We start from the raw sequence: 24,667 nt of genomic DNA, 5'->3' as shown, positions 1-24,667 counted from the left end.
TTGGTCACCATACAGGTTAAATCCATGTTAATTTCAGATCAACTAACAAATCAAGAAACAACAATTATGTAACTCAAAACAGCAATGAAAATGCATTTTATTTACTTCCATTTCATGTTCTCAGCTATCACTTTTGGTGTAGGGGTTTTTAAAGGCATAAGGAGCAGCTAACAAGCTTCCACTGGCCTTAAGTGCTTTTGAAAAACCCCTTCATTATCCCAAATTAAAGCTAAAAAATTTTCTGTGAAAGGTTGAAGGCAAATCTCTCATTGATGTCATCAGGAAGATCTGTAATTGTTCCCTTAATGTACAGTTGCTCTTCCCATCTCCCCCAGTCATCTCCAAACTAAAAGCAGTTCACTATTCCAAATCACGCTGTGGGCTTCTACACTCAAATTCCTGCACATGTTGTGTTCATGGAACTTCTTTCAATATCAATGAGAGTTCAGTCCCCAGAATGACTGCAGAAAGCACAAGAATCTGGAAGTGTCCACAAACAATCTACAATGCAGATAGAAAAGTCTTGTTTTACATACGCTGGCAAAAACTAAACAGCTTTCTATCTAGCTCCTACTTGAAGAAGTTTGATATCACTGAAGCTACAAGACAAGCTAACCTCCAAAGCTTATGAAATTATATTAAAATTTATATTTTCTCTGAGGAAATACCCCGAAGTCCTATTATCTTCAGGTAAACAAGTCAGTATTCCGTCTTCAACTTGTGGAATATCCAGTGCTTGTAGGCATCAACTGTGACCACTGCCAGGCCTGCAAAACATTGATACAGAATACCAAAATAGTGCTTTACCCTCTCACCACTCTGCAAGGCCACCATCCCCCTCCCAGCACAGAGCCTCTGCTGCCACAGCACCCAACACATTTGTTTGTAATGGAGGAAGGCTGGAATTGCCACAGGAGTGCAGCTGTATCCACCCCCACCAGCGATGCAGCCCAAACCTTTTTGTCACCCTTTTTGGAAAATCCCAGGCAAACGCCCTTGGTTCTGCATGTACAAAGATCATCTATGCACATGCAGCCAGTCAGGAATATCCAGGACATTGGGACTCACTGCTCACATGCAGTAGCTTCTCTGGATCCTGCTGCTGCCACTCCCATCAGGAATGGTGGCAGGTACAGATCCCGCTGCACACTGTTGCACTTTGGCTATGAGGAACTAACCAGTAGGTCTCCAAGGCCTGGGGGTGGTACATCCACTCCACCAACCCCTCATCATCAAAGGAGCAGAGACCTGTGGAGAGCAGAGCTCCTGAGAGCAGAGCAGGGAATGGATCCCCCAGAAGGGCTGTCACTGACACCTGAAGTCCTGCCTGGACCTCAGCTCAGATTGGTGCATTTGGCCTTTAGATTCTGAACAGAGTACCTGGTTCCCTGCCCATGGCACAGAGTTGGACCTAGATGACCTTTAAAGACTGTTCCAAGCCCAGCCATTCTGTGATTATCAATCATATTACTCAGATCAACAGACTTTATTAGAGAAACTGTTGGGTTTTGTATTGATTACACAGAGGCTAAGAGGAAATCTGTTTAGAGACTTCCATGTGCCTTACACAAACATTTAGAAGAGCAGTTGTTAAGTACAGAGCAGTCATGATCTTACTGCAGTGAGTTTAAAAAGATGTGCTTTGCTCTGCAAATTCATGCCAGATCAGTTGATTATTTTCTCCTTCCATATGAAAATGTTTATGTGGGTCTTTTTGAATACTTTGACTTTGTGAATAGCTCACGAAGACAAATTTTACTTCTAGATAGTACTGGCAGTCTTGCTCAAAACTCAGTCATGATCTCAGCCTTTCACAAAGCTTAGGGCATTTTTCCCCCAGAAAATCACTCTTCTTTTCTTTTCCCCTCTGGTTTGAAAGAATCTGAGACTGCTTTACAGCAATTCCAAAAAGCAGCTGAATGTTAGCACTCCATGTCAGCAGCAGTGAAGATGATTGAAAGAGAGGCTGCTAATGCTTATGAAATGTGGGTTGGTCTGTGACTGAGCCACTGATTTTTCTTGATCACTAAAATAGTTGGTGTAACTTCATGGATCCATCAATAGATATTCTGGGTAACACACTGAAGTTACTGATATTGGGGGAACCTGAAACTCAGACATTTTTGGTTTTTTTAGTTGACAAAAATTCCTTCCTCTAATTTAACTGCCTGTGAAAATACAGTGCTTTCCATGAGGTTAAACCACCCATGTCTGCTGCTGCCCAGGAGCAGAGGACACACAGCTTTCTCTAATGCTTGCTCCATTCCAAACTGTAGCTAATGACCATCTTTCCAGTCACCACCAACATCCTCTCTCTTAATGCACTGTAGCCCAATCAGCTTCGGAAGCAAAGTTCCCAAACTGAATCATAAGGGCACAAGAACTCACTTGAGACCCCTAAAAGGTTTTTCAGCCACAAAGCTCTGCAGGCAGGGCTGCCTTGCCATGAGACACAGCAAGTGCATTCTGTGACTGAGGCTGGAGCTGCTGCTGGCTGTGGCTGTGTCACTGCTGGTGCTCCAGGAGTGGTGACGCTGCACCCAGCTGTGAGCTAAAGCTTCTGGGGAAGATAGATTTGGGGAAGAAGGGAATAAGGCAAAAAACTCCCACGTGTGTAACTCCACAGATTGACAGCTTGAGAGGAACCTTGCCAGAGCATGAACCCAATAATTTGGCCCGTTCTGATGGGAACAAATGAGATTAATTAAGAGTTTTGCAGTCAGTCATGGCTTGGCCAGTGAATTCAGGAATATTTCTTTGGATTACAAAACAGGTGGCAGAGAAATCCTGATCTGACCCCAAACTGAAACTGTTCCCAACTGTCAATTAATTAACATTTTAGTTTAGAAACATCATAATCACGATATTGCCACATGCTTTGTTTTATTCCCATAGGAGGGAGTGGCCTCTCCTGTATGCACTGCTTCTGACACCTCCTGTATATACAATGGTGATGAATTTATTTCTGTATGGATTTTTCTCCTGTGTATTTAAAAATGTTTCTTTTAATGGTAAGCGACTTTCTGATGTGTTTTCTTTTTAGGAAACCAATAGATGAGCTTTTTATTTAGATGAGCTTTTGTCTTCTGTAATTTCATAGATTCAGCATTTGAAATCTTTAAGCAAACCAGCAAAACACATGGGATGTTTCAGCAGTTTAAGACATCCCCTGCAATGATGCAAAGTAATCCATGGGAAATGACACCTCTGGTTTTAAGATTGTTATAGTAACCACCACCCTGGGTAAAGTTTTGATTTTGCACCCAGCCAAACAAAGCAGGCTCTTGGGCAAGAAACCAAGAACTCACATGTTGTAATGCACAATTGATTAAAATAAGTAATAAAAAATAATTAAACTATTAAGATGAGAGAAAGTTTCCAGCTTTATCATAATGGTAAATAACTCCCCTGGCCCGTCAATGTAATCTGTGCATTATAAAGGTGTTCCCTGGTCGTTGACTGCTGGTTCAATGCTGCCCTCTAGAGGAGACTTTTTTTTTTTTAAAATAGAAGCAAATTTTACGTTGTGACAGTGTCTCTTAATTTACAGCACACGTGGCTTTTGTGTAACTCTACACAAAAGAGCAGATATTTGTAAAACCAGGAGTGCATGGATAGAAACTTTAATTTTTTTTCCAAATCTGGTATTTCTTTATTGGAAATACCATGGTATTCTCACATATTTTTCAGTCCCACTGTTACCCACATAATTTGCAGTGTCACACAAATAAAATCTACCTATAGTGGGCTTCCTGACACATTTCTATTTTTAAAATTTTGAGTGTGGAAGCTCTGAATTATTTTCTTTGAAGGTAACGGATTTCCTCTTTAAGATACACAAAATGTTAATAACAACCAGTGATTAAGATATAAAAATTTAAATGTGCCCAAACCACTCATCCTGGACAAACAGTGCTGGTATGTGGCTGAACTCAGATCAGTGAGTTTGGTTCCAATGTGCTCTAGCAGAGGAAGGAGCTCTCAGCAGTGCCCAGGGGTGAAAAGAACCTCAGTATTGCTTTGTTTAATTTGAAACTCCTGGTTTTCACCTGTTCAGGGCAGGCTGTCGTGCTGAGCAGCACAGCCAGCCTTGCAGAGGCTTAGCCAGAAGATCTTCAAGTGCGAAGTTACATATATGGGTAATTTCAAAAGGGCTGTGACACTTTAACTTGCCAAGACAATCACTGTGGCACACACTGAGCCTGGCAACTTTACAGGACAGTGTTTATGTAAGCATATTTCTTGACTCTTTTGCAATAGTGGTTTTTTGTTTGTTTTTTTTTTTAACAAAAAGGAGGGTGCAGAAAGAAACATCTGATCATTCTCGTTAGTCCAGTCTCAGTGTCATTTACTGGAGTCACCTGCATTTTAACCATATCCCTGGCACTGCACTGGACCTGGCCGTAATTAGTTCAGTTTGAAATACTCCAGAGCTCCACTTGGGGGAACCTATTGCAGACTGAAACAAACCAGTGAGTAAAAAAATCCATTTCCTAAACTTTATTTTCCCTGGTGATCCATTATATTTGTAAGTTAAAAATTACTTTTAGTACTTCCACGTCCCCAGGTGAACTACTGCAACTTTGCCACGTGCTCTTGTCCTATTGCATGGCACAACACAAGGGATGTGTGACTGCTCTGTAACCTGGAGCTAAAGTAAGTGCTGAAAATCTGTCACTTAGATTTGAATGGAGGAAGGATTTAGGAGATTATATTACTGTATACTTCTGTAGAGAGCCTGGGGGAAACCACAGGAGGCTGGGAAACGTGAGTTTTCCATGCATAAGAAGTGGAATTATTGACAAGAGAGTGGCGTAAGAAATACATTGGTAATACTTGTGGTTTTCCTATCTCTTAGGACAAAATTCCTGTCTTGTGAAGTTCTGCTAGAAGGTGATTTAAGTGTGGTTTCATGGAACAAACATTTCTGTGTCAGCTCACTTGCGTGGTTTCTTACATAACTTAGATATTAATGAACAGAAACTTAAAACAGAGGTGACCCAGGTATCTGTAAATGACACTGATCCATCTGCTGCTTTTTATTATACTGTTAAACACTGTATTTGAAAAGTTGATTTTACAGAAATTTATTAAGTGTAGGTGAGTGCTTATCAAACTTTTATTTCTGCAATTACATTTAAAAATTAAAGGCTGGTTTTGCAAAGCAAAAGCACCCATGATAACCACTGAATTTGTGAATTTAGCAGGAAAGGTCATAAGCTGCCATCAGTGCAATCTGAGTTGTGTTTGCTGGCTTGTTTCATAGGTGTAGTTTTAGAAACAATTTCATAACAGCTTTTTGTGTTTCAATTTGGGTTTCCTTTTCTGCTATCTTAAAAATAATCAAAAATACTAAAGATGAAGGATGTTCAGCACAAATACCACAGTCAAAACTGAAAGCCCCTTGCTTTGTTTCATTACATGACTTTGGACATAGAAATAACACAAAACTGGTGCATACATTAGCATTTGAGAACCTGTACCTGCTTGTATCTTAAATCTATACAGTCTAGAAAATACATGCAACGTGTGCCTTATCTGTGCATATTTGTTTTGAAATTATGCCAACAGAGCTTAATCCTCTACCACATTAAGCAAGTGTCCCTTATTTATGTGAGCAGTTGCATCACTCCAGGGAGGCTGTTCAGAGGAGAAAGGGCTGTTTGTGTGTTTGCAGTTTGCCAAAAATGAGTTCTGAATGTATTTACATGGTATTTTATACAAAGCTGGCTAAATCTCTGTATATCACCTTTGAAAAGAAATATATAGATATTAAAATTACAGAAAATGTACTTAGCATCTCCATTTGCAAACTTTTTGTGATTTTTTTGCTCATGTATGTGCCACAAAAAGTATTCTATTTACTCTTCTTTGGGGAACAACTACTTTAAAAATGAAGGCATTAATAACAGTATTTCTTATCCATTGTTTTAACATGTTAAAATGGTATTAATTAGTACTGCATCATGTATTTCTAGTTTAAAGCTGTAATGGACAATACATTACCTTGAGACCTAAAAAAACTTTTTTTCTTGGGCTTTTTTTAATAAAAGCAAAAACTAGATTTTAAAAATGGTCTCTCTGTACAGATTACTTTTACAATTGTGTGAATATGTATAATGAACTCTGCATTTGTAACCAAGAGTAAACTTTCCAAATTGTAAATGTTCAGGTTGTTATTATAAATAGCTAGTAAATATCTTAACCAGACAAGAGTTCAAATAAAGATTAACAGCCATTATTAACTTCTGCTCCTCTGTCTTTTGTTACTTTAAACCTGACCTTTGTGAAACAATGGAGTTAGACTAAGTTCAGACTATCTTTAAGTACACAGCAATTTGGTTTTGCATTCTCCATATTGCACAAAATTTAAACTGCACCTCTGTTTATCAGGCAATTGCAACTAGAGATAATTATTGGTGGCTCTATCTAGTAAGCAAAGTCTGCCAAGTGTAGTTTTAAAATTATCTGTTCTGTTTTTCTATTTTTAAGAGCTGTTTGCCAGTTTAAACCAAAAGAGCCTGAACGTGTATTTGGAAGGAAAAAAAAAAAAGTGTCACTTCCTAGAATCAAACTGGACAAGTTGATGAACTTGGTTATGGAATGTAACACCTGCAGTAGCAGAACTCAATCCATCCCAGAACCTACTTTCCAGTTATCTTCCTATTTTTCTTTAGTCAAACAGGAATGGAAGAAAGATCATTCTAATCTGATTGACAGCATTTCCTCTTTTAATCCTAACTATTACCTGCTTTAGGATTGGCTCTGAAGGAGTCACTCAGTCAGGTGTCTACTTATCTGCCACCAACCAAACACGGTGTACGTGTAAAAGCTGGGTTTACTTCTGCTTAAACAATGAAGTACGTGGAAGAATTATTTCAGTTCTACCACCTTAGGTTACCCGCTGAAATAATTTTCAACTGTAAATAAGACTTCCTCGATGTGTATTTCAAAAGAAGAGGGCTCTTGCTGCACTAACGATCCTGGAGAGCCCTCCGAGGTGAGTGGGTTGTGGGGCTGGATGCAGCCGGGCAGTGTAAACCCCCGGGGTGTCTGGTTTAAGGGTGAGCTGCCAGCAGCCCCGCAGAGCCTCAGGGGCCGCAGCCTGTCCTGTCCGTCCCCACTCCCGGCAGTGCGGAGCGCCCCGGCCCGCCGGGTGAGCTCGGGGTGCCGCCGGGTGAGCTCGGGGTGCCGCCGGGGCTGCGCTCGGCGCTCCGGGCGGGCACAGCGCTCCAGACCCGGGCGGGGACAGCGCTCCAGCCCCGGCCCTGCCGCCCCTCCCCTCCCCTCCCCTGGCGGCCCGGCCCCCGCGGGAGGCGGCCGCTCCCTCCCTCTCTTCCTCCTTCCCTCCCTCCCTCCCTTCCCGCTGGCGGCTCTGCAGGCCCGCCCGGGCCCGCGGGCGGCCATGCGGGCGGCACAGCCGCGCACCCGGCAGCAGACGCTGGCCCTGCGGCGGCAGCTGGTGGGGTGAGTGCTGCGGGCACGGGGCCGGGGCCGGGGCAGGGGCCGAGGCCGGGCCGGCAGAGCCGCCTGACGTGGCCGGGAGCGGGGCCGGGAGCGGGGCCGAGCCCGCGGGCCCCGCTCGGCGGCAGCGCCATCGCGCCCGGGCCGAAAGCAGCGCCGCGCCCGCACAGCCCCGTACGCTGCTGTAATTAACAGGAATTAGCCTTTCTTAAGGAGGGGGATTACGAAACTGCGCTGTAAAGCCTGTATGATACCGAGCGCGCCCGTTTAGAGTCTAAAGTCCTTAGAAAGCGTTTTCGGTGAGCCCCGCGGAGGCACAGCTGGGGCTGCGGGCCGGGAGGGCCAGGCGAGGTTCTGGCTCACCTATTATAGCCCATCTTTCAGGAAACTAATCACACCAAAACCGTGATGGATTTAAGAACAAACGTCTGCTCTCTTTGACAGAATGAGGGACAAGACTCTGTTCTAAACTTCCCATTACCGGTGGTGTTTCAACCAACCTAAAAAAAGTCTTAGTTCTGTAGATCATAAGAATGGCATCAACTCTTTTGTTTAACTGTGGGTATATTTTCATATCATATACATTCAAATCCAAGGCTACTTTTATGTCTTGTATAAACGCAAAAGCTGGGTTTAAAGTAAATGCTGAAATTAGAATTCTGCCAGTTACACATACCTGAAAAATACTACACTGGCTATTAAATCTTTTTCTAACTGATTTGCCCTGCCTCTGGCAACAAAGGCCCAGCCTCTGCAAGCACTTTCTTTTGAACAGTGAGGAGAAGCTTACAAAACCCCCAACTGTTTTGCCAGCTGACACACAAAGTATCAGGATACTTTGGGGAGGGATAATGAAGCACTTTCTTATTTCACCATTGTCCTTTGTCATCCATTTGACAATGGCTTTGTATTTATCATCAAATTATTTCTGTATAAACCATCTTTTACTAAATCAAGTATGGAAGTTTGGCATTGCCCTTTAGAGTCAAATTTCTGCAACTCCTGCTTAGGCAGATGTGTTTCCATTTTATTTGTTTGGCAATTCATTTAAAAAGAGAAACAAAACAAAAGCACTTAAGTAAACCCAGCCTTATAAAATCACTCAGTGTTCTAAGCTATGGTTAGTGAAGCTGTAACAATGACCTGCAGCAAACTGTCTGGAAAAGCAGGACGTTGGCAGGAACACCAAGAACATAATAAGAGTAATAAAAAGAACATAGCATGAGGTAAGAGACACGAAAGAACAAGAAGGGCAGACAGCACAGACAGTAAGGAATTGCAGTTACGACAGGATGAAACTCTAGAGGCAAATCCTACTGCTGTGGCTAGATTCTAGAGTAGGATTTTCAGGTTTGGAATGTGCTTTTTTCCTGTAAATATAAGAAAATTTGAGTACAAGGGCTCAAAGGCAGGATGACTGTGCCAGCAAACAGGAGAAATGTCTTTTACCAGCAAGATTAACTAAACTCACTAAGAATTATTTTGCTTTCTGATGCTTGTTATAGCTCTTCTTGCAAGCTGTTTTTTTCTAACGATCCAGTGAAGATCGTGAAGGCAAAAGGCCAGTATATGTATGATGAGAATGGGAGACAATACCTTGACTGCATAAACAATGTCGCTCACGGTAAGCTAAAATCATGGTGTTGGATGTTATTTGATGCTGTGGTTTTTTAAGCAGAACAAAGAACAGTCAGTACTTTTCCTACGGTTGCACTGTGTTGGGGGAGGGGGTGTTAAACTGGAAAAGTGGAAGGAAACTTTCTTGAGTATGTAGTTTGGGTATTAAAGGTTTTTTTGAATTTGTGTGTGTGAATGTGCTTTCCAGCCTTGCTTCCTGTCCTTCCTAGGAATGTGTCTAAAACATGCAGATTTTTTTCCATGGAAAGTCAAGTAAAGCACCTCACTGTAAAACTGTTTTTGCAGAAGTTACTGTTAAGTGTAGTCACAGAACCACTGCTCAGTGTGGTGCCTTGTGTATAATTATCTGACTGCTGCTTTCTTACAGGATTCGCAATCTCTCTAACCTAACCCCTACCAGTAATTCTTTGATAGTAAATGTTACCTGCACCTTCCCAAACTCCTGAACTATGTAAATGCCTAAATCCAAGCATCAAATCAGACACTATTCGTTTTAGCATATCATTACATATCATGTACTAACTACAAACCTTAAATACAGCAGGAGGCAACTTCAAACTTTTTGAGGAGCACAAGAATGTTTTTACAAGATGTACCATTATTAAGGCCCTACTGATAATATCCCTGTACTATTAGAGAAATGTGTTAAGCTGGCATGTGAATGAACACCATGGGTAATATATATGAAGGACTCTCAAACCACTCTCCACATTCTCTTGCAGTTGGGCACTGTCATCCTGATATAGTAAAGGCAGCTCATGAACAGAATCAGTTGTTAAATACAAATTCTCGTTACCTTCATGACAACTTGGTTGATTATGCAGAGAGACTTTCAAAAACACTACCTGAGAAATTATGCATCTTCTACTTTTTGAATTCTGGGTAAGTTGGGTACATTAGAATTGATACCTCTCCTAGGTACATACAGGCAAGTAATACACTTTCTTATTAGCAACCAGCTTCAGTCTGGTGTGGATGAGCAGATACTGACAAAAACATGGGTTTGGTCTGCAAGCTCTCTACCTGGGAAGTAAATTAGTGCTTTATTTAAGAAGGGTTTTATTCTATTTTTAAGATCTTAGACCACAAAACAGTAATGTAAATAAGTATCTGCTGTGTTAGTTCCTTGTCTGATTTGTCTTCTGACTTGACAGTTATTCTCAAAATTAAATGTACCAATGCATTGCTTCTGCTGGGAGGGGGTGCATATTCTTAAGCAAGCTTTATCTGGAAGAAAAAAAAAGCCAAACTGTTTCTGAGATAGTTCCTGTACTCTGGCTTTTTAAGACAGATTTTTGTTCTGGTGAACAGTCCTCCCTAGTGAGTGCTGATTACTAAGGAATTTGTGCATAACGTGCATCGAGTTCTGTCTGTTCTCAGCAGTGCAAGAGTTTAGATTTCAAAACTCAAGACACCTACAATGAAACTGAATTTTTTCCGCTGTAGATCTGAAGCCAATGACCTTGCCCTGAGATTGGCACGGCAGTACACAGGACATGAGGATGTTATCGTTTTAGACCAGTGAGTATATTGGCAATTTGGGGGTACAAGGCTCAGTTTGGCCCACAGTCCAAGCATTTCTGAAATCCTCCTTTAATAGAGAGACTGTAACCAGGAAGCTGAGGGAAGTAATTTTTCCCTGTTCAGTATTTGCCAGCCCAGCCCTGAGAGCTGTGGTTGGGCTCTCCAGTACTTGACAGCTGTTGACACACTGGAAGGAGGCCAGCAGTGACCTGCTGCGGTGGGAAGGGAGGCACAGCAGTGAGAGGTGCTGGGTTTGTTCCACTGCAGGAGACAGCCAGATCTCACTGCCGCTATAACTGTATCATGGGAAGGAGCAAAAAAGATGGGAGCCAAGTGTGAAGATGTATGGTGACAGGAAAAAAGACCTCAGATATAAGTTCAAACCTGAGGAATTTTGATGAGATATAGGAAAAAAAAGTATTTTGCCATGAAAGGAGTCAAATATTAGAACAGGATGCCTACAGTCGCTGGAAACTCCATTGTTGGAGGATATTCAGAAATAGGCCCTTCCAGTTGTTCTGCAATCTTGTGATACTGCTCAGGTGTTCCCTGCTGTGATTCCAGTCACTGGTGCAGGCAAACCAGTGCTAAGTCCTGTCCCTCTGCATCCTTGATATATTAAAAAAAAAAAAAATAAATCCAAATGGGACTAAGTTTATTGATAGGAAAGAATTTGCAGAGCTGTTCTCAGCTTAAGTTACTCAATTTCCTACTAAGGTGATAGGAGCTGGCTACTCTTTACTATTTGGAATACTAATACTAAAGAACTCTTGATACTGAGAAAATTACTGTTTAGTTCTGCCAATTGTTTTTTAAGTGCTTACCATGGACATCTGACATCTTTGATTGACATAAGCCCATATAAATTCAGAAATCTAGAAGGACAAAAGGAATGGGTCCACGTGGTATGTACTTCAGCCTACACCTATCAATTACTTATCAATTGAGTGAAGTTGTTTTTATGATATATTGAATAAAGGATACTCTTCCTTTGCATAGGCTCCTGTTCCAGACACATACCGAGGACTCTATAGAGAAGACCATGAAAATTCAGTAACAGCCTATGCTGATGAAGTAAAAAAAATTATTGAGCATGCACATAAGAGAGGCAGAAAGGTAAAACATCATTTCCTCAACTGTTTGTCTTCTCTTAGAAATGAATGTGCCTGTCGGTGCAATTCAGTTACTAAGCTAAGTGCTATGGACTTGTCAAAAAGAAAAGATCACATTAATAGTCAAAAAATCATCTAAGGACAGAGAGTTTACTCCACAATTTTCTGTATTCTGTTCAAACATTATATGCTGTGTTTCAGATTGCTGCATTTTTTGCTGAATCTCTACCAAGTGTGGGTGGTCAAATCATTCCACCAGCAGGTTATTTTCAGAAGGTTGCAGAGTAAGTCATCATTCATGATCTTTTTTGACTTAACGTATTTGCTAAATAGCTAATTTCTTTGCCTGCTGTAGCATAGAGCTTGGGTAGGAAACTACCCCAGCCTTCATGTTAGAATGTGAACTTTGTATATGGCCAAGACCTGCTTATAAACACACAGTATACAATATAGACTTGTACATGTTTGTTTCTGCAAGTTTGCAAAGTAACACTTTCTGCATGTTCCTGAACAGTAAATGCTGTATTCTATTTGCTTTTAAGAGACAATCAAATTTGTTATGTTACAGGCATGTGCACAAGGCAGGAGGTGTATTTATTGCTGATGAAATCCAAGTTGGCTTTGGCAGGGTTGGCAAGCACTTTTGGGCATTCCAGCTTCAAGGAGAAGATTTTATACCCGATATTGTCACTATGGGGAAACCAATAGGAAATGGACACCCACTTGCTTGTGTGGCAACAACAAAAGAAATTGCAGAAGCATTTGCGGCCACAGGAGTAGAATATTTTAATACAGTAAGTAAAAAGTTGCCTACTTCTGTAAAGGAGCCTAAGGATTAAAATCTGATTGTCATGCTGTGTTATTAGTATTTACCACACAGTAAGACAAACTGTGTTACTGTACTATTTCAGTGGTTCTAGTCTGTGACTCTTATGTATTGGCTCCATCTGATAAAAGTGAGAGTATGCTCCTTGTATTGGAGGCTACACTTTCAGTGACACGATTACATCTTTCTTCTTCCCTTTCCATGGCTTCTGCGTGTTCCTTGCCTGGGCTCAGTTTGGTGGGAACCCTGTTTCATGTGCAGTTGGATTAGCTGTGTTAGATGTGATTGAGAAGGAACACCTTCAGGCTCATGCCACAGAGGTAGGCAACTTCTTGATGAAGATACTCAAGGAGCAGCAAATCAAGCATCCCATCATTGGTGATGTCAGGTATCAGTACCTTATTTTACATTTTCAGATGCTTTCTCTTTGGTTCAGTCAATCCAACAACTCAATCCAACAGATGTTTTAAGAAATTAATTAATTTCCAGCAAATAAAGAGCCTCCTGTACAATAAATAAAACAAACTTGAGCTTATCAGAAATATATGAATACTTTGCCACTCTGGACTGTTCTATCAATTTATTAGCTCCTAAAAGAATTCACTTTCCTGTTTGAACTCAAAGTTCAAGTGCACAGGGTACAGAAATGATGAGCTGGATGGAAAACATGCTGAACATCCTGTCTTGTGCTGCCAGTGTGAGCAGACAGAAGTCTGTAGTACTATGTTTCTTCAGAACAGCAAAACCTTTTCTAGCCGTAGTCAAACATCAGGTAATTCTCATGCAGTAAAGGTCTCCTCTTAAAATAACTTTTTAGTTCACTTGTAGCTCCTTCCTCTGACACAGACCGACTGTTTTTATTTCTTTTACAGAGGTTGTGGCTTATTCATTGGAGTGGACCTAATCAAGGACCAAGCAGAAAGGACTCCAGCCACAGCAGAAGCAGAGGATTTAGTAACAAGGTACATGGGACAACCAGGGAGGTCCTCAATATGGGAACCATCTGGCCAAAACTGAAATCAGTCAGTGTAGAAAGGCACTGTGTGACAGCCTGCAGGCTGCTGGTTAGAAGCTTTCCTGAAATACATGCAGAGGTAAATGTAATTCTTTGTTACTGCTCTTTCCAGACTTAAGGAAAAACACATTCTACTGAGTACAGATGGGCCAGGAAGAAATGTGCTGAAATTCAAGCCCCCAATGTGTTTTAATATGGAGGATGCAAAATTTGTTGTGGAGACAATTGACAAAATACTCACAGGTAAAAAATGATCAAAACTCTAAAAGCTAGAGGGTGGTTTCTGAACTTTCTTGAGGGCAATGCTGAGCTACTGAGCCTGATTTTCAGCTGTGCTAAAATGGAGCCAAAATGGTAAATGGTGAGCACAGAGCTGCCTTCCCTTCTCAATTATTCTGTGCTGAAGTTCTCTAACAAAACTACTTCCTCTACAGATGCATGTGCCTTTTAAAATAGCTTTGCTCTGGCTGAGGTCTGAGTGTTTAACTTATCTGAACAAGCACAACTTGTAAAAAATGTTCATATGTTCCTGAAAGCCATAATCCATGTACTTTTGCCACTTAGCTTTATATACAACTTCTACACACTTAGCATTAAGACAGTGTAAAAATGTCACTAAGTCATTACTTTTCTAACTTCTTGTTTATTCTCTCTCCAGATATGGAAAAAGAATGTCTGAACCATTACAAAACACCTATTTGTTCTACCTGAGCAGGTATTTACCTACAGTCAACTCAGTACTATTTAAAAGCCAAGGTTCCTAAACATAACTTCACAAGCACAGTCAGAATAAAACTTCCTCAGAGATGCTTTTACTCCAAGTTTGCAGGAATTTCTGGGACTCTCCAAGCATAGACCACACTTGTGTACATCCAGCATTCACAACTACCTTCCATTAGTCTGACACTCCCAGCAATACTGTGTACATTATTTGTTTGTAAGCTAGGGCCAACATGTCTCAGACATGACTGTCTCTAGAACATGCAAATGACTGCACAGCCACACAAACACAGAGTTTTCCTGCTTGCTGCTCAGTGACTTCAGGCTCCAGCCAGAAGCTGGTCCAGCTGCATAACCACTTCTCAGCAGATCTCCTCTTAAGTGTCATTTCAGGTTCACAGCTGGTATCTCATCCTTCAGGATCCATTTACCCCTAGACTCAAAAGTTTGTGGGTATCAGAGTAAGGTTGGTCTTGTTAAGTCTTCAAAGCCTTGTTATGTCTTCATCTGTTGAGGTCTCTCAACAGGTTGCCAAGAGAACATCTGACTGCAACTCATGAGCACAGTGTACACTTAGAGTTAACACCTTGGTAACAACACCCTTTGGAACACTTTAGTACTTCTTGAAACTACTCTTGACTAAAAGACAACCACATGTTTAGCAGAATTCTGGATAGCTGGGCAGGAGTGCACCTAATGTGATCGTTGTGAGCAGTGTAATAATCATTAGTGACCTCAACCACCATGAGATTCACAGTGCTATGGCCCTGAGCTAAGGAGAAATATGTTTTTAGTTCAGTATAATATTAGTATAGCAGGGACAAGAAAAATGTGTTAATATTTTATTTAGCAAGTTAATGGAAAGACATACAACTGTTTATACTACTTATTAGGAACAGAAAGATTACTTAGCAGTGCCAGTGCAAATTAGAGGCCTAATGACTTAATGTGCTTGTCTATAATCTAAACTAAGCAAGAAAAATGCCTTTATTTTCTACAGGAAACCAAGAATGCAAAAAGCCTCTTACTAAGTACAGTACTAGTAAGACACTTACATATAATGTAAGCGAAAATGAGGCAATTAAGTAATTTCTTTTAATGATACTTTTACAAAAAACCCATAACATTATTTTCTTTCCATAGGTTTCAAACAATGCTCAAGATCTACTACTAAGAAACATTATTCTACTATAATAATGCACATTTAATCTTCATCCTAGCATGTCTTAGACCAGATAAGTCACCTTTGATTTTTCTGTTTTCATTTTATCTTGTTTTTAGTAAAAGGTCGAGGAGAAATAAATTTTACAAGAGCTTGTCTCAACTCTGGCAGTGTGGAATTGGCTTTTATTTAAAACAGCATATCTAGAACTGATTATAAAGAAGGATCTTTCTAGTGACCACTACAAAATACATTTTCTAAGTTTATGCGCTTTGAGGTATGACTTTTTCAAATTAGGATGAGACAATGGGTGTTCTGATATTTTTAAGTCTTCAGCTACCTCTGCAAACACTATTCCAGGTGCCAGTACACCCAGTCCTTGCTGGGCTCCTCTGACCAGTCTCAGCAGTGTCAGAACAGGGTCCCTAAGCAGCTCTATATCCAACAAACACTCTCAGCCACCAGGTCAAGTCAAAAACTTCAGTTGCAAATTCCAAACATCAAACACATGAGGGACAGACACTGAGGGCTATGGCTCCCAAACCACTTCTTACAAACACAGTCTGTCCTCAAGAAATACCCAAGTAGAATTGGTAAATTAAGAGCAGATTACAGCCATAAGCAACAACTTTGTGTACAAGCCTACACTTTCACCAGGCAGTTCTTTGTATCACAAACTTCTCATGCAAAGAAAGGGAAAAGCCAGCTCTGCATTTAAGTACCAGTATCCTCAGTTTCTGCCTCAGGCCACATCACCTGGTAAGAAAAGCATTACCTGAGCACTTACAAAAACCACCACAATAACACCAGCTGACAAACTCTTGCTATGACACAACTAGCCAGAAGGACTGCAGCACAATGGTCCTGGCACATGCAATTTTCCCACTGGAGGGCCAAGTGTTTGCTAGAAAAATATTCTGCTACCCCTTATTTCACAGAAAAAATAGTTTAAAGTATTTAAATTTTAAATCTTGAGACAATATTACTTTTAAATACCATACTCATTTGTTTCAGTGATCTGTTCCTTTTTTATCTGCAAGTAAGTTGGGCTGGAGTTTACATGGTCCAGCTGTAAAGTTGTCAACTATACAATTTAAAATCTGGTTATTTTTAATACTCAACACTTCCACTTGACACCAGAAGAGTTTTACAAACTTCTAAATTTGCAAGCAAGTTTTTCTTTTCCAGGACAGCCAGCAGGGAGCAGCAGATTATAGTCCTTGCAGAAAAAGCAGCATCCCTTGTTAAAAAACTGGAAAGGTCGCTACTAATGTGTTTTGTTTCTTGTCTTAGTTACTTGGTTTGATTCCACCTCTGGGTGTTCAAACAGAATTTGTTACAAGGAAAAAAAACCTGCCATGTTTCAGCTTTAAAAGGACATGAAAAATGGAATTGATCACTGCAACAAAGATTAGAAGTTTACTTCGTGCAGTAGAGCTTGCTACTTAAATTCTGCAACAAGACAGGCAAATCACATGACAGTTAATTTGCCTTAAAACAACAGAAAACTAACAGTAAAGTCAAAAAAGGAGAGTATTTCCAGCTGGTCACTCATCTCTAGAGAAAGAGATGTTTTTTCCACCCACAACTGCAGCGGAAGTTCTTTTAGCCTTTTCTGTTATACAAAAAGACTGCAAAAATTCAGACTTTGCATTGGTAATTTAATGTCTGACCAACCTGCCTTGAAAGGCAGGTATGTACATCCTGTTAACAACTTGCAGACAAGTCTCAGACTCAAGACAGTGAAATAGGAAGTAAGTGCAGCCAGCTTCTTGCACACCTCTTGGCTCCTTCCTGCAATGCTGTCCAGGCTCTCAAGCCCTATCTGAAACCTACAACTCTGGCTCCTCCTAGCAGAGCCCACAGCAGACACCACTGCAGTTACTCTGAGCCTGTGCTTGCCTAGAACATGAGCCACCACCTCAGCAGCACAGCCCCACCACAGCTGGGGCCTCTCACCTGAGCTCTCCTCCACAACCACCAGGCAGAAGTGACAGCAGGTTTTAGCTGACACTTAACTGCAATTGAGCACAACTACCAACACAGCCTTCTAGTTTTAAGATTAAAAACATTAAAGCACAACTCAGCCTATTAAGGTACTGCCATGAACTAAGTTCTGGGAACAGGATACTGGTGTTTTACTAACACATGAGCTGAAGAATGGCACGAGACACTAGATTACGCCTTTTTTATTTCAAAAGCTAGGATAGCTTCAATATCCATGTCATGGTGAATCAGAACACATGTAAAATACCTTACAATACATTAGATTCCAAAAAGGTACCAAAAAGTACAGTAAAATTAACACTTCCATTACAGGAAATGTATGACACAAAAACAATACAAAATAAAAAGGTGGAAAGTGACACTGGTTCCCTAAGATGCATCTCATTCTGTACAATGTACAATTCTGTACAATGAGTAATGCAGAGTCCATAGTTAACTCCAAGAGGCAGTCCCTAGATGCAGAGCTGCAGCTTAAGCAGACCCTCAAAATCAGTTTCAGTTTAACCTATTAATAAAATCATTAATTAATATCTTCAGCAGTGCTGAAATTTACACACCACACTGTCTAGACAACTAGTTATTGGGAAGTATTAAACATGTAAAACATTTCCAGGGAGCTTTTCCAAGTAAGATGCACATTTAACAGGCCATAGAAATTTATTGTAAAGTTAAATTTGGTACAGAACTGAAGTATCCATCTACAGCATTGTATACAAAACCTATGCAGTCATTTTCCAAAAGAGACCATGCCACTGCATACCTGAATAAGTTTGATCAATATGGCTTGTAGTTATTCTGATGACCACCACGTCTTGGTGTCTTCCCATAATTTGCACTGCCTTGACCTATGAACAAGAGAACAAATGCATTAAACTGCTAATTAGTTATGTTTGCTTATACCCAATACAGTTCTCTTTACTTACTGTAATCATAGCCTGGTCCATATCCATAATACCCATATCCTGAATAATCATAGCCTCCATAGCCACCATAACCTTGCTGATAGCCGTATCCTTGATTCCCATAACCCTGGTTCCAGTAATTGCCATAACCTTGATTCCAATTTTGACTTTGAGCTATAGAAGGGAAAACCATCCACAAAATCCCATTTTAGTACACACAACTTATTTAGAATGTGTCCATACTAAAGTAGTGTGTGTGGTACTTACCGCCGCCTCTTCCACCTCTGCCTCTTCCTCCATAGCTACCTCTTCCTCCACCGCTACTGAACTGTTGCTGCTGGTACACTTCTTTTGGCTGTGCTACCTTAATCTCACACTGCAAATAAAAAACAAGGAAGAGTATGTAAAGTGTCTCAGAGCAGCATTGCCCAACCTGAGCACCTGGAGAAGCCAGAAGTTCCTCTGGAGGCAAAGGAGGTGTACATGCTGTGCTCCTGGTCAGGTGAGCAGCACTAATGCGTATCCAGGGGCATCTGATTCACTGTGCCACGTGGGCAAAGGTAAGTCCTTGTCAGCCTTTCCAAGAGGCCACTGCTTTCAGGGCATTTTATCCTGCCTGTTACTGTTCCCTACCATCAGTTTCACCATGGAAGAGGTGCTGAGGCCACCTCTCCTGTGGGAGCCACAAGGCTTTCCTCTCACCTGGCACAAGCTCCAGGACAAGGCTGTTGCTATCACACTGCTTCACCTCACCTGCACTGAATGAACAAGGTTCTGAGAAATACACCAGAACAAGTTTTCCTGGCAGCCATTGTACACCCTACAAACTGTGCATGGACTGTACCATACCCCTTACCAATGCCTGAAATCACCATTTATCAAATACTAACAGGTAAAACCAACCAGAACTGACATTTCCAAGACAGGTTCCCAGGCTGCAGTTCAAGCTGTCAGCCAACCACCAGGTTCCTGGATTTGTGCACAGTCCAAGATTAAAGCTACTGCTGCTGTAAAAGGAACAACAGCACCTGAGCAAGACTGGCTGGAAGTTCTTCACCATAGGACTCTTAAGGTAATCTGCTTTTTATTATCTATGGCTACAACACAAAAACAAGTGACAGGTATGATAAAGAAAATTCTCAGCTCTCTTGGCATTAAGGAATTCATCTCTCCTGAAAACAAACTGCACTTCCGGGTTCATTGCAAGTCAGTGTCAGACAGTACAACCAAGTGTAACAGGGCTCTCAAGTTATGTGGTCAGCACTGGCCTCAGAGCAAGGGAACAGGGACACCTTGAGCCAGTACACATCATTTGCCTCCAGTCTCCCTTCATTTATTGTTCCATGAGCCTCTCTCCATTAGCTGTTCCCAGATGAGCAGTCAGCTGGTCAGAGCATCTCCCACCACCCTCACAGCAGCTCCCATAACCAGCTGAGCAGGCACAAGCTCCAAAAGTGTACATTCACTCCTGGATCCCTGTAGTGGGTTTACATGACAATGTTTTGGTAACAGGGGGGCTGCAGGAAGGGGCTTCAGAGAGAAGAAAAGCAGAAGCTGCCCCCAGCAGGCAGAGCCAGTTTCAGCCAGATGTTTGCAAAGTTAAGCATCTGCAAGGCTTTCATTTATTCAAGTGCTCATGCTAAAATAGGCATCTACCTGTTGGAATGGCTTCCACTGCTACACAAGCCATTTTCTCCACATACATTTAATAAATACAATTGGATATTTTATCTACAAAAGGCCCTGAAATACAGCAATGGAAGCCACAAATATTGTCAAAGAGCCTTGGTAGCCTCTGTGACAGAACTTACAGCAAAACAATGCTGTGGTAAACTTCAAGCTGTCCTTATTGTAAATTTGCTACTTTGACAACAAGAAGTTTACAAAAGCCTTTTCAGATTATAGATGCAGAGACAAAGAAATTACAAGTCAAAGTTCCTACCTTGCTTCCACTAACGTTATGGAACTTCTTCTCCAAAACCTTCTTCACTGGATCCTCTTCCTTGAAAGTGATGAACACAAACCCCCTCCTTTTGTTGGTCTTTGGATCCATTGGCAGTTCAATTGCTTCAATCTGAAAACACGAAATACTATTTTCAGACTCATGTTTTAGATGAGCAGTTAAATGCACAGAAATTGGGACAGCAAAACTGTAAACTTTCTCTCTATGCATATTAGGCAATACCAAAGTTGCAAGCCTTTTTATGCTAACACAGGCTTTCACATCAGAGATTTCCATTTTACAACTCTTCAAATTGATTTTAACATCAGCTAAAATGCCTTGAGTTAAAGACAAGGGTATCTAACTAGCATTGGAAGCACCCAGTGCAGCGAGTGCCACTTTTGCTCTCAAGCTGCAAAACTTCTGGATGTTACAGAAGGCTCAACACATCTGAAGTGAACTTACTTGAAACTTGCAAATTATTAATAAACTAAACAGCAACTGGGGACTACACCTTCAGAATTCAGTAACCATTACACACCTCTCCAAACTCTCCAAAGTATTCCCTGATTTTCTCTTCTGTGGCTTCTGGGTTTAGTCCACCAACAAATATTTTCTTCACTGGATCCTTTTTCATTGCCATGGCCTTCTTGGGATCAATTAGTCGTCCATCTAGTCTATGTTCTTTCTGTTCCAGAACCTAAAAGACAGTTTGATATGATTAATTCAAGCTGAAAAGTTTCCCCTAGAAGTTAAAGATCTAAAATACAAAGCTTAAATTCACCTTTTCAACACTCCCAGGTTCTTTGAAGAGAATAAATCCAAATCCTCTGGATCTTCCTGTGTTAGGGTCCATCTTTATCGTACAGTCGGTTACCTCACCAAATCTGGTGAAGTAATCTTTCAAGTCTTTTTTGCTTGTATCCCAACTGAGACCACCAACAAACATCTTCCTGAAATTTCAAGGAGAGATGAGCTATTCAGATTCAGGAAGCACTAGAGAAAAGCACATGCAGTAAGAGGCTCAGTGGTACACACCTCAGCAGCATTGTCAGAACAGGACCAACTGTTCCAAATTAAACACCTGCAACTTGTCAAAAGCTGCTGATTTTACAGAAGTGCACAAGGGTGGGCTTCTCCCCTCTCTTTTTGAGGGAATGACACAATTTACCCTGGCATTTATTAGAGGATATAAGGAGTAGTAACAATAACCTGAAGTATTCCTTGCCAGTAACTTATGTTCTTAATATTGTATAATTTGCATGAAAGCAGTATTGATTATCAAGTACTGCAAACTCAGTTTTTGCAAAGAACTTGGGATGATTCCTACTGCTTTGAAAGCATTCAGCAAAAAAAGGTATCAAAAACAAAGTACTTGAGCTCTTTTAGGTTTTGGTTAAACAGCTGTAAAAATTTTAGTCCAGGTATCTGTGACCTCCAGTAACACTCACATACAACAGACAGGACTTTGGACCTGCCCTAACTACTGTGTTGTGCACTTCTTCCTGCTTAGTTACTGACTCTAGTTGTCTTCATCAGTACTACAGGAGTCTTCTCCATTCTTAGTCTTTAATTCCAAACAGGCGGATCCTGTTCTTCCCTGCCCACTTCCCCATACAAAATACCCTCTGAAGGAGGATATCGAGCTCAAAGAACTAAATTCGAGGCACAATACAAACGTGAAGTTAACAAACAAAACAGTGATAGCAGGCAGTAAGACATTTTTCAAATGCTCCACTTCAAATGAAAACATTAATAACATGGCTGCATTTTCTATTTTCATAGTTTCCAAGGTAACAAACTAAGCTTTTAAAAGCATTTGAGCCTTTTTATCTAACTATAGACTGAAGCAGTTTAAGTTGTCATTACTCTTGTTTGGAGGCAACCTAGATTGTCACTAGAAGGTAGCAGCACTTCAGAAATTAAACTATGCTTAAATAAAATTGGCTTTTGGTGTTTCTGCAAAAATCAGCATCTGTTTATGTGCAAGAGGAAATGGGGAGGAGGGGGAACCTCACAGGAGTTTTGTCCCTTTTTCTTAAGCTGAGTGAAGCCATACCCTTTATGGGCTGAAGTCAAGTTTTTTCAGCAGACCAAGCTGTGTGCTCTTGGTGAGTGCAGCAGGAAGCCCCGGGTGCAAGGAGAGCCTGTGCTTCCTGCAGCCATTACAGCAGGGCCTCGGAGGAACTGCCTCACAAAGTTTATTAAGCCTTTCAATACCGGGTCAAAGAAAGGGGCTCCTTTCCATCCCAAGAGCTGACTGTGCCTGCTCTAACCTGTACAGACTGACGGTGGCTTTCCATAACACACCCTGTCACCACTGACCACACTTGAGAACAATCAAGAGATTGGGAGATGACAGAATTTGTCTGGAGGCAGCTTTGGCTGCTTTACATCACTGGGTTGGAGCTGTGGCATTTGCCACGTGCTGAACTCACCTCTTACCACAGCTGTATGTGTTACACTTTGTAATCTGCAGTGCTTTGTAAAACTGATACCTAATTTAAATAACACAATATTTAAAACTTTTGAACCTTTGAAACTAAAACAAAAATCCCGGTATTTGCCTTTGCCTTCAGTGGACACAAACTGGAGACAACTGCAGTCTTAACAGAGTCATTTTTCCCTCCTGAGTGTATTAGTGCAGCTAAATTGAAGCTTATTTTAGCTCCTAATAAAACACTGTAAAATCAGTGCCTTGTATTTTTCACATAGGTCAATCCCTCTGAATAACTGTTTTTTTAAGTTGTTTCATTTCACAGCAATTTGGGGCTGAAGCTTGTCACCTCCCGTTCAAGAAAGAAAAATACTATCATCCTTTTTTCAGCACAGAATACTAGAAATGGTAAATAGAAATTTGTACATAGCTTAAAGGCCTGGTTTTCAATCCTTCTAGTATCTGCAGAAAGTACATCCGGCCCTAGCTTGTGGGAAGCGTGTACAAGTGTTACTCGTTCCTTTATGGTCAAAAATCTATTACACTGCCTTCAGCCCTCTGTTAACCTGAGGGATCTGACCCTCCGGTTCAGAGCTCAGCGGTAACAAAGGGAGTTCCAATTAAATACATGGGGTAGCCTGAATAACAAAGACCTGCTTGAGAAACAGACAGGTAATCCTCAGGTCAACTACGTGTATTTATAAACAGACCAACTTATGATAGGAAAGAAATTCTACTTGTATACACACGGATTCCACTACCAAAGCACGGCCAAACTACATTGACTCCTCCAGAAATCCCTTACAAGACTTAAGGCATTTTCTGACAATGCTGCAAAGTAGCACACCAAAATCGCTCTTACGGATTTAAACACACCGCGCATCGTCTCAGTCGTGCAGATTTTTCCATTAGTTCCCTTAAAAAACACTTAGCTTACCTCCCCGCCTTTCAAGGCCAGGATTATTTTTATGCGCTCTACACAAAACACATTCACATTTACATCGACGCCGGTGGCGATGAGCCACGCGATCCCCACAAAGTTTCAACCAGCTCCCCTCCCCCAACAGAAAGCAACTCCTTCCATCCGCCCCTTTCGCTAAAGAGGAAAAGGATGAAGAAAACGCGGGAGAGGTAAATCCCCTTCCATTTTACGGCGTGAGACGGCAACAGCCCCGCTCGGCGCCCCTCCCCCAGCCGCCACATGGCGCCAACAAAAGGCAGCGCCAGAACAAAGGAAGCGCTGGTGCTGCAGGGCCCCGGCTCGGCGGGGCCGCTCCCGCCGCCCTCCCCGCCGGGCCCAGCGGGGCCGGGGGCGCTGCCGCCGCAGGGCCGCGCCGGGCCCGGCGCTCCGCACATGGCGCCCGCGCTTACCCCGCGTCCTCCTCGTTCTTGCTGGCGTTGATCTGGTCGCCCTCGGCCCCGTTCTGGCTGGCGGCCGTGCCCGCTGTTCCCGCCGCCGGGCTGGCTCCCGCCGCCGCGGCTGCTCCCGCCGCTCCCGCCGTTCCCGCCGCCGCCGCCGCCGGAGCCCCGCCGCTCTCGGCCTGCTGCTCCCCGGCGCTCTCGGCCGCTTCGTGCCCGTTCTGGGTGGCGCCGGCCGCCAGCTGCTGCTCCGCTTCCGACATGGTGCCCCGTCCGCAGAGGGAGAGGGACGAGAAGCGCCTGCGGAAAACGAGCGCGGGTCAGCGCGGCGGCTCCTCCCCGGCCGGGCCGGTCTGATCCGGTCCGCTCACACCCCTCCCCCTTCCCGCCGCCGCCATCCCGCTTCTACTCACTTTTAAAATCCGCTCCCGATAAAACGTGGGCCGACCGAAATCTAATTAAAACCACGCCGGCGCTGGTGCTGGAGCCGATCCCGCTCCCCGCGGCTGCTCCGCACCGGCCCCGCCGCCACCACCGCCTCCCCCTCAGACACGTACTC

General features: G+C 42.2%; 2 protein-coding genes across 12 annotated transcripts; one reads left to right on the top strand and one right to left on the bottom strand.

Annotated features, from left to right (window-relative positions):
- Positions 1–64: 64 nt before the first annotated feature.
- On the bottom strand, positions 65–24,667 carry HNRNPAB (heterogeneous nuclear ribonucleoprotein A/B). 6 transcript variants are annotated; one of them, XM_083871760.1, is made up of 9 exons: positions 24,522–24,667; positions 24,121–24,408; positions 21,097–21,265; positions 20,854–21,012; positions 20,313–20,444; positions 18,638–18,746; positions 18,392–18,544; positions 18,229–18,313; positions 65–767 (listed from the first exon to the last, which is right to left on the bottom strand). In XM_083871760.1, exons 2-8 carry the CDS (start codon positions 24,369–24,371, stop codon positions 18,243–18,245), a joined length of 1,044 nt encoding a protein of 347 aa, XP_083727886.1. In that variant the 5' UTR covers positions 24,372–24,408; positions 24,522–24,667; the 3' UTR covers positions 65–767; positions 18,229–18,242. The 6 variants fall into 6 exon arrangements, with proteins under 6 accessions (XP_083727886.1, XP_083727889.1, XP_083727887.1 ...); XM_083871761.1 differs by lacking the exon at positions 65–767 and adding an exon at positions 12,957–13,068; XM_083871762.1 differs by lacking the exon at positions 65–767 and adding an exon at positions 17,636–17,973.
- PHYKPL (5-phosphohydroxy-L-lysine phospho-lyase) lies at positions 3,469–17,525 on the top strand. Of its 6 annotated transcripts, none has more exons than XM_083871758.1 (13): positions 3,469–4,656; positions 6,758–7,000; positions 8,970–9,088; positions 9,825–9,984; positions 10,549–10,623; positions 11,423–11,531; positions 11,626–11,742; positions 11,940–12,022; positions 12,307–12,532; positions 12,798–12,952; positions 13,437–13,526; positions 13,692–13,822; positions 15,443–17,525. In XM_083871758.1, exons 3-13 carry the CDS (start codon positions 9,034–9,036, stop codon positions 15,505–15,507), a joined length of 1,266 nt encoding a protein of 421 aa, XP_083727884.1. In that variant the 5' UTR covers positions 3,469–4,656; positions 6,758–7,000; positions 8,970–9,033; the 3' UTR covers positions 15,508–17,525. The 6 variants fall into 6 exon arrangements, with proteins under 6 accessions (XP_083727884.1, XP_083727883.1, XP_083727885.1 ...); XM_083871757.1 differs by having other exon boundaries at positions 6,493–7,000; XM_083871759.1 differs by lacking the exon at positions 6,758–7,000.

The sequence above is a fragment of the Zosterops lateralis genome (assembly GCF_965231275.1).
Source record: "Zosterops lateralis genome assembly, chromosome: 14".
NCBI lineage: Eukaryota > Metazoa > Chordata > Aves > Passeriformes > Zosteropidae > Zosterops > Zosterops lateralis.
Note: the sequence above shows the minus strand (reverse complement) of the source record. Positions and strands in the feature narration are given on the sequence as shown.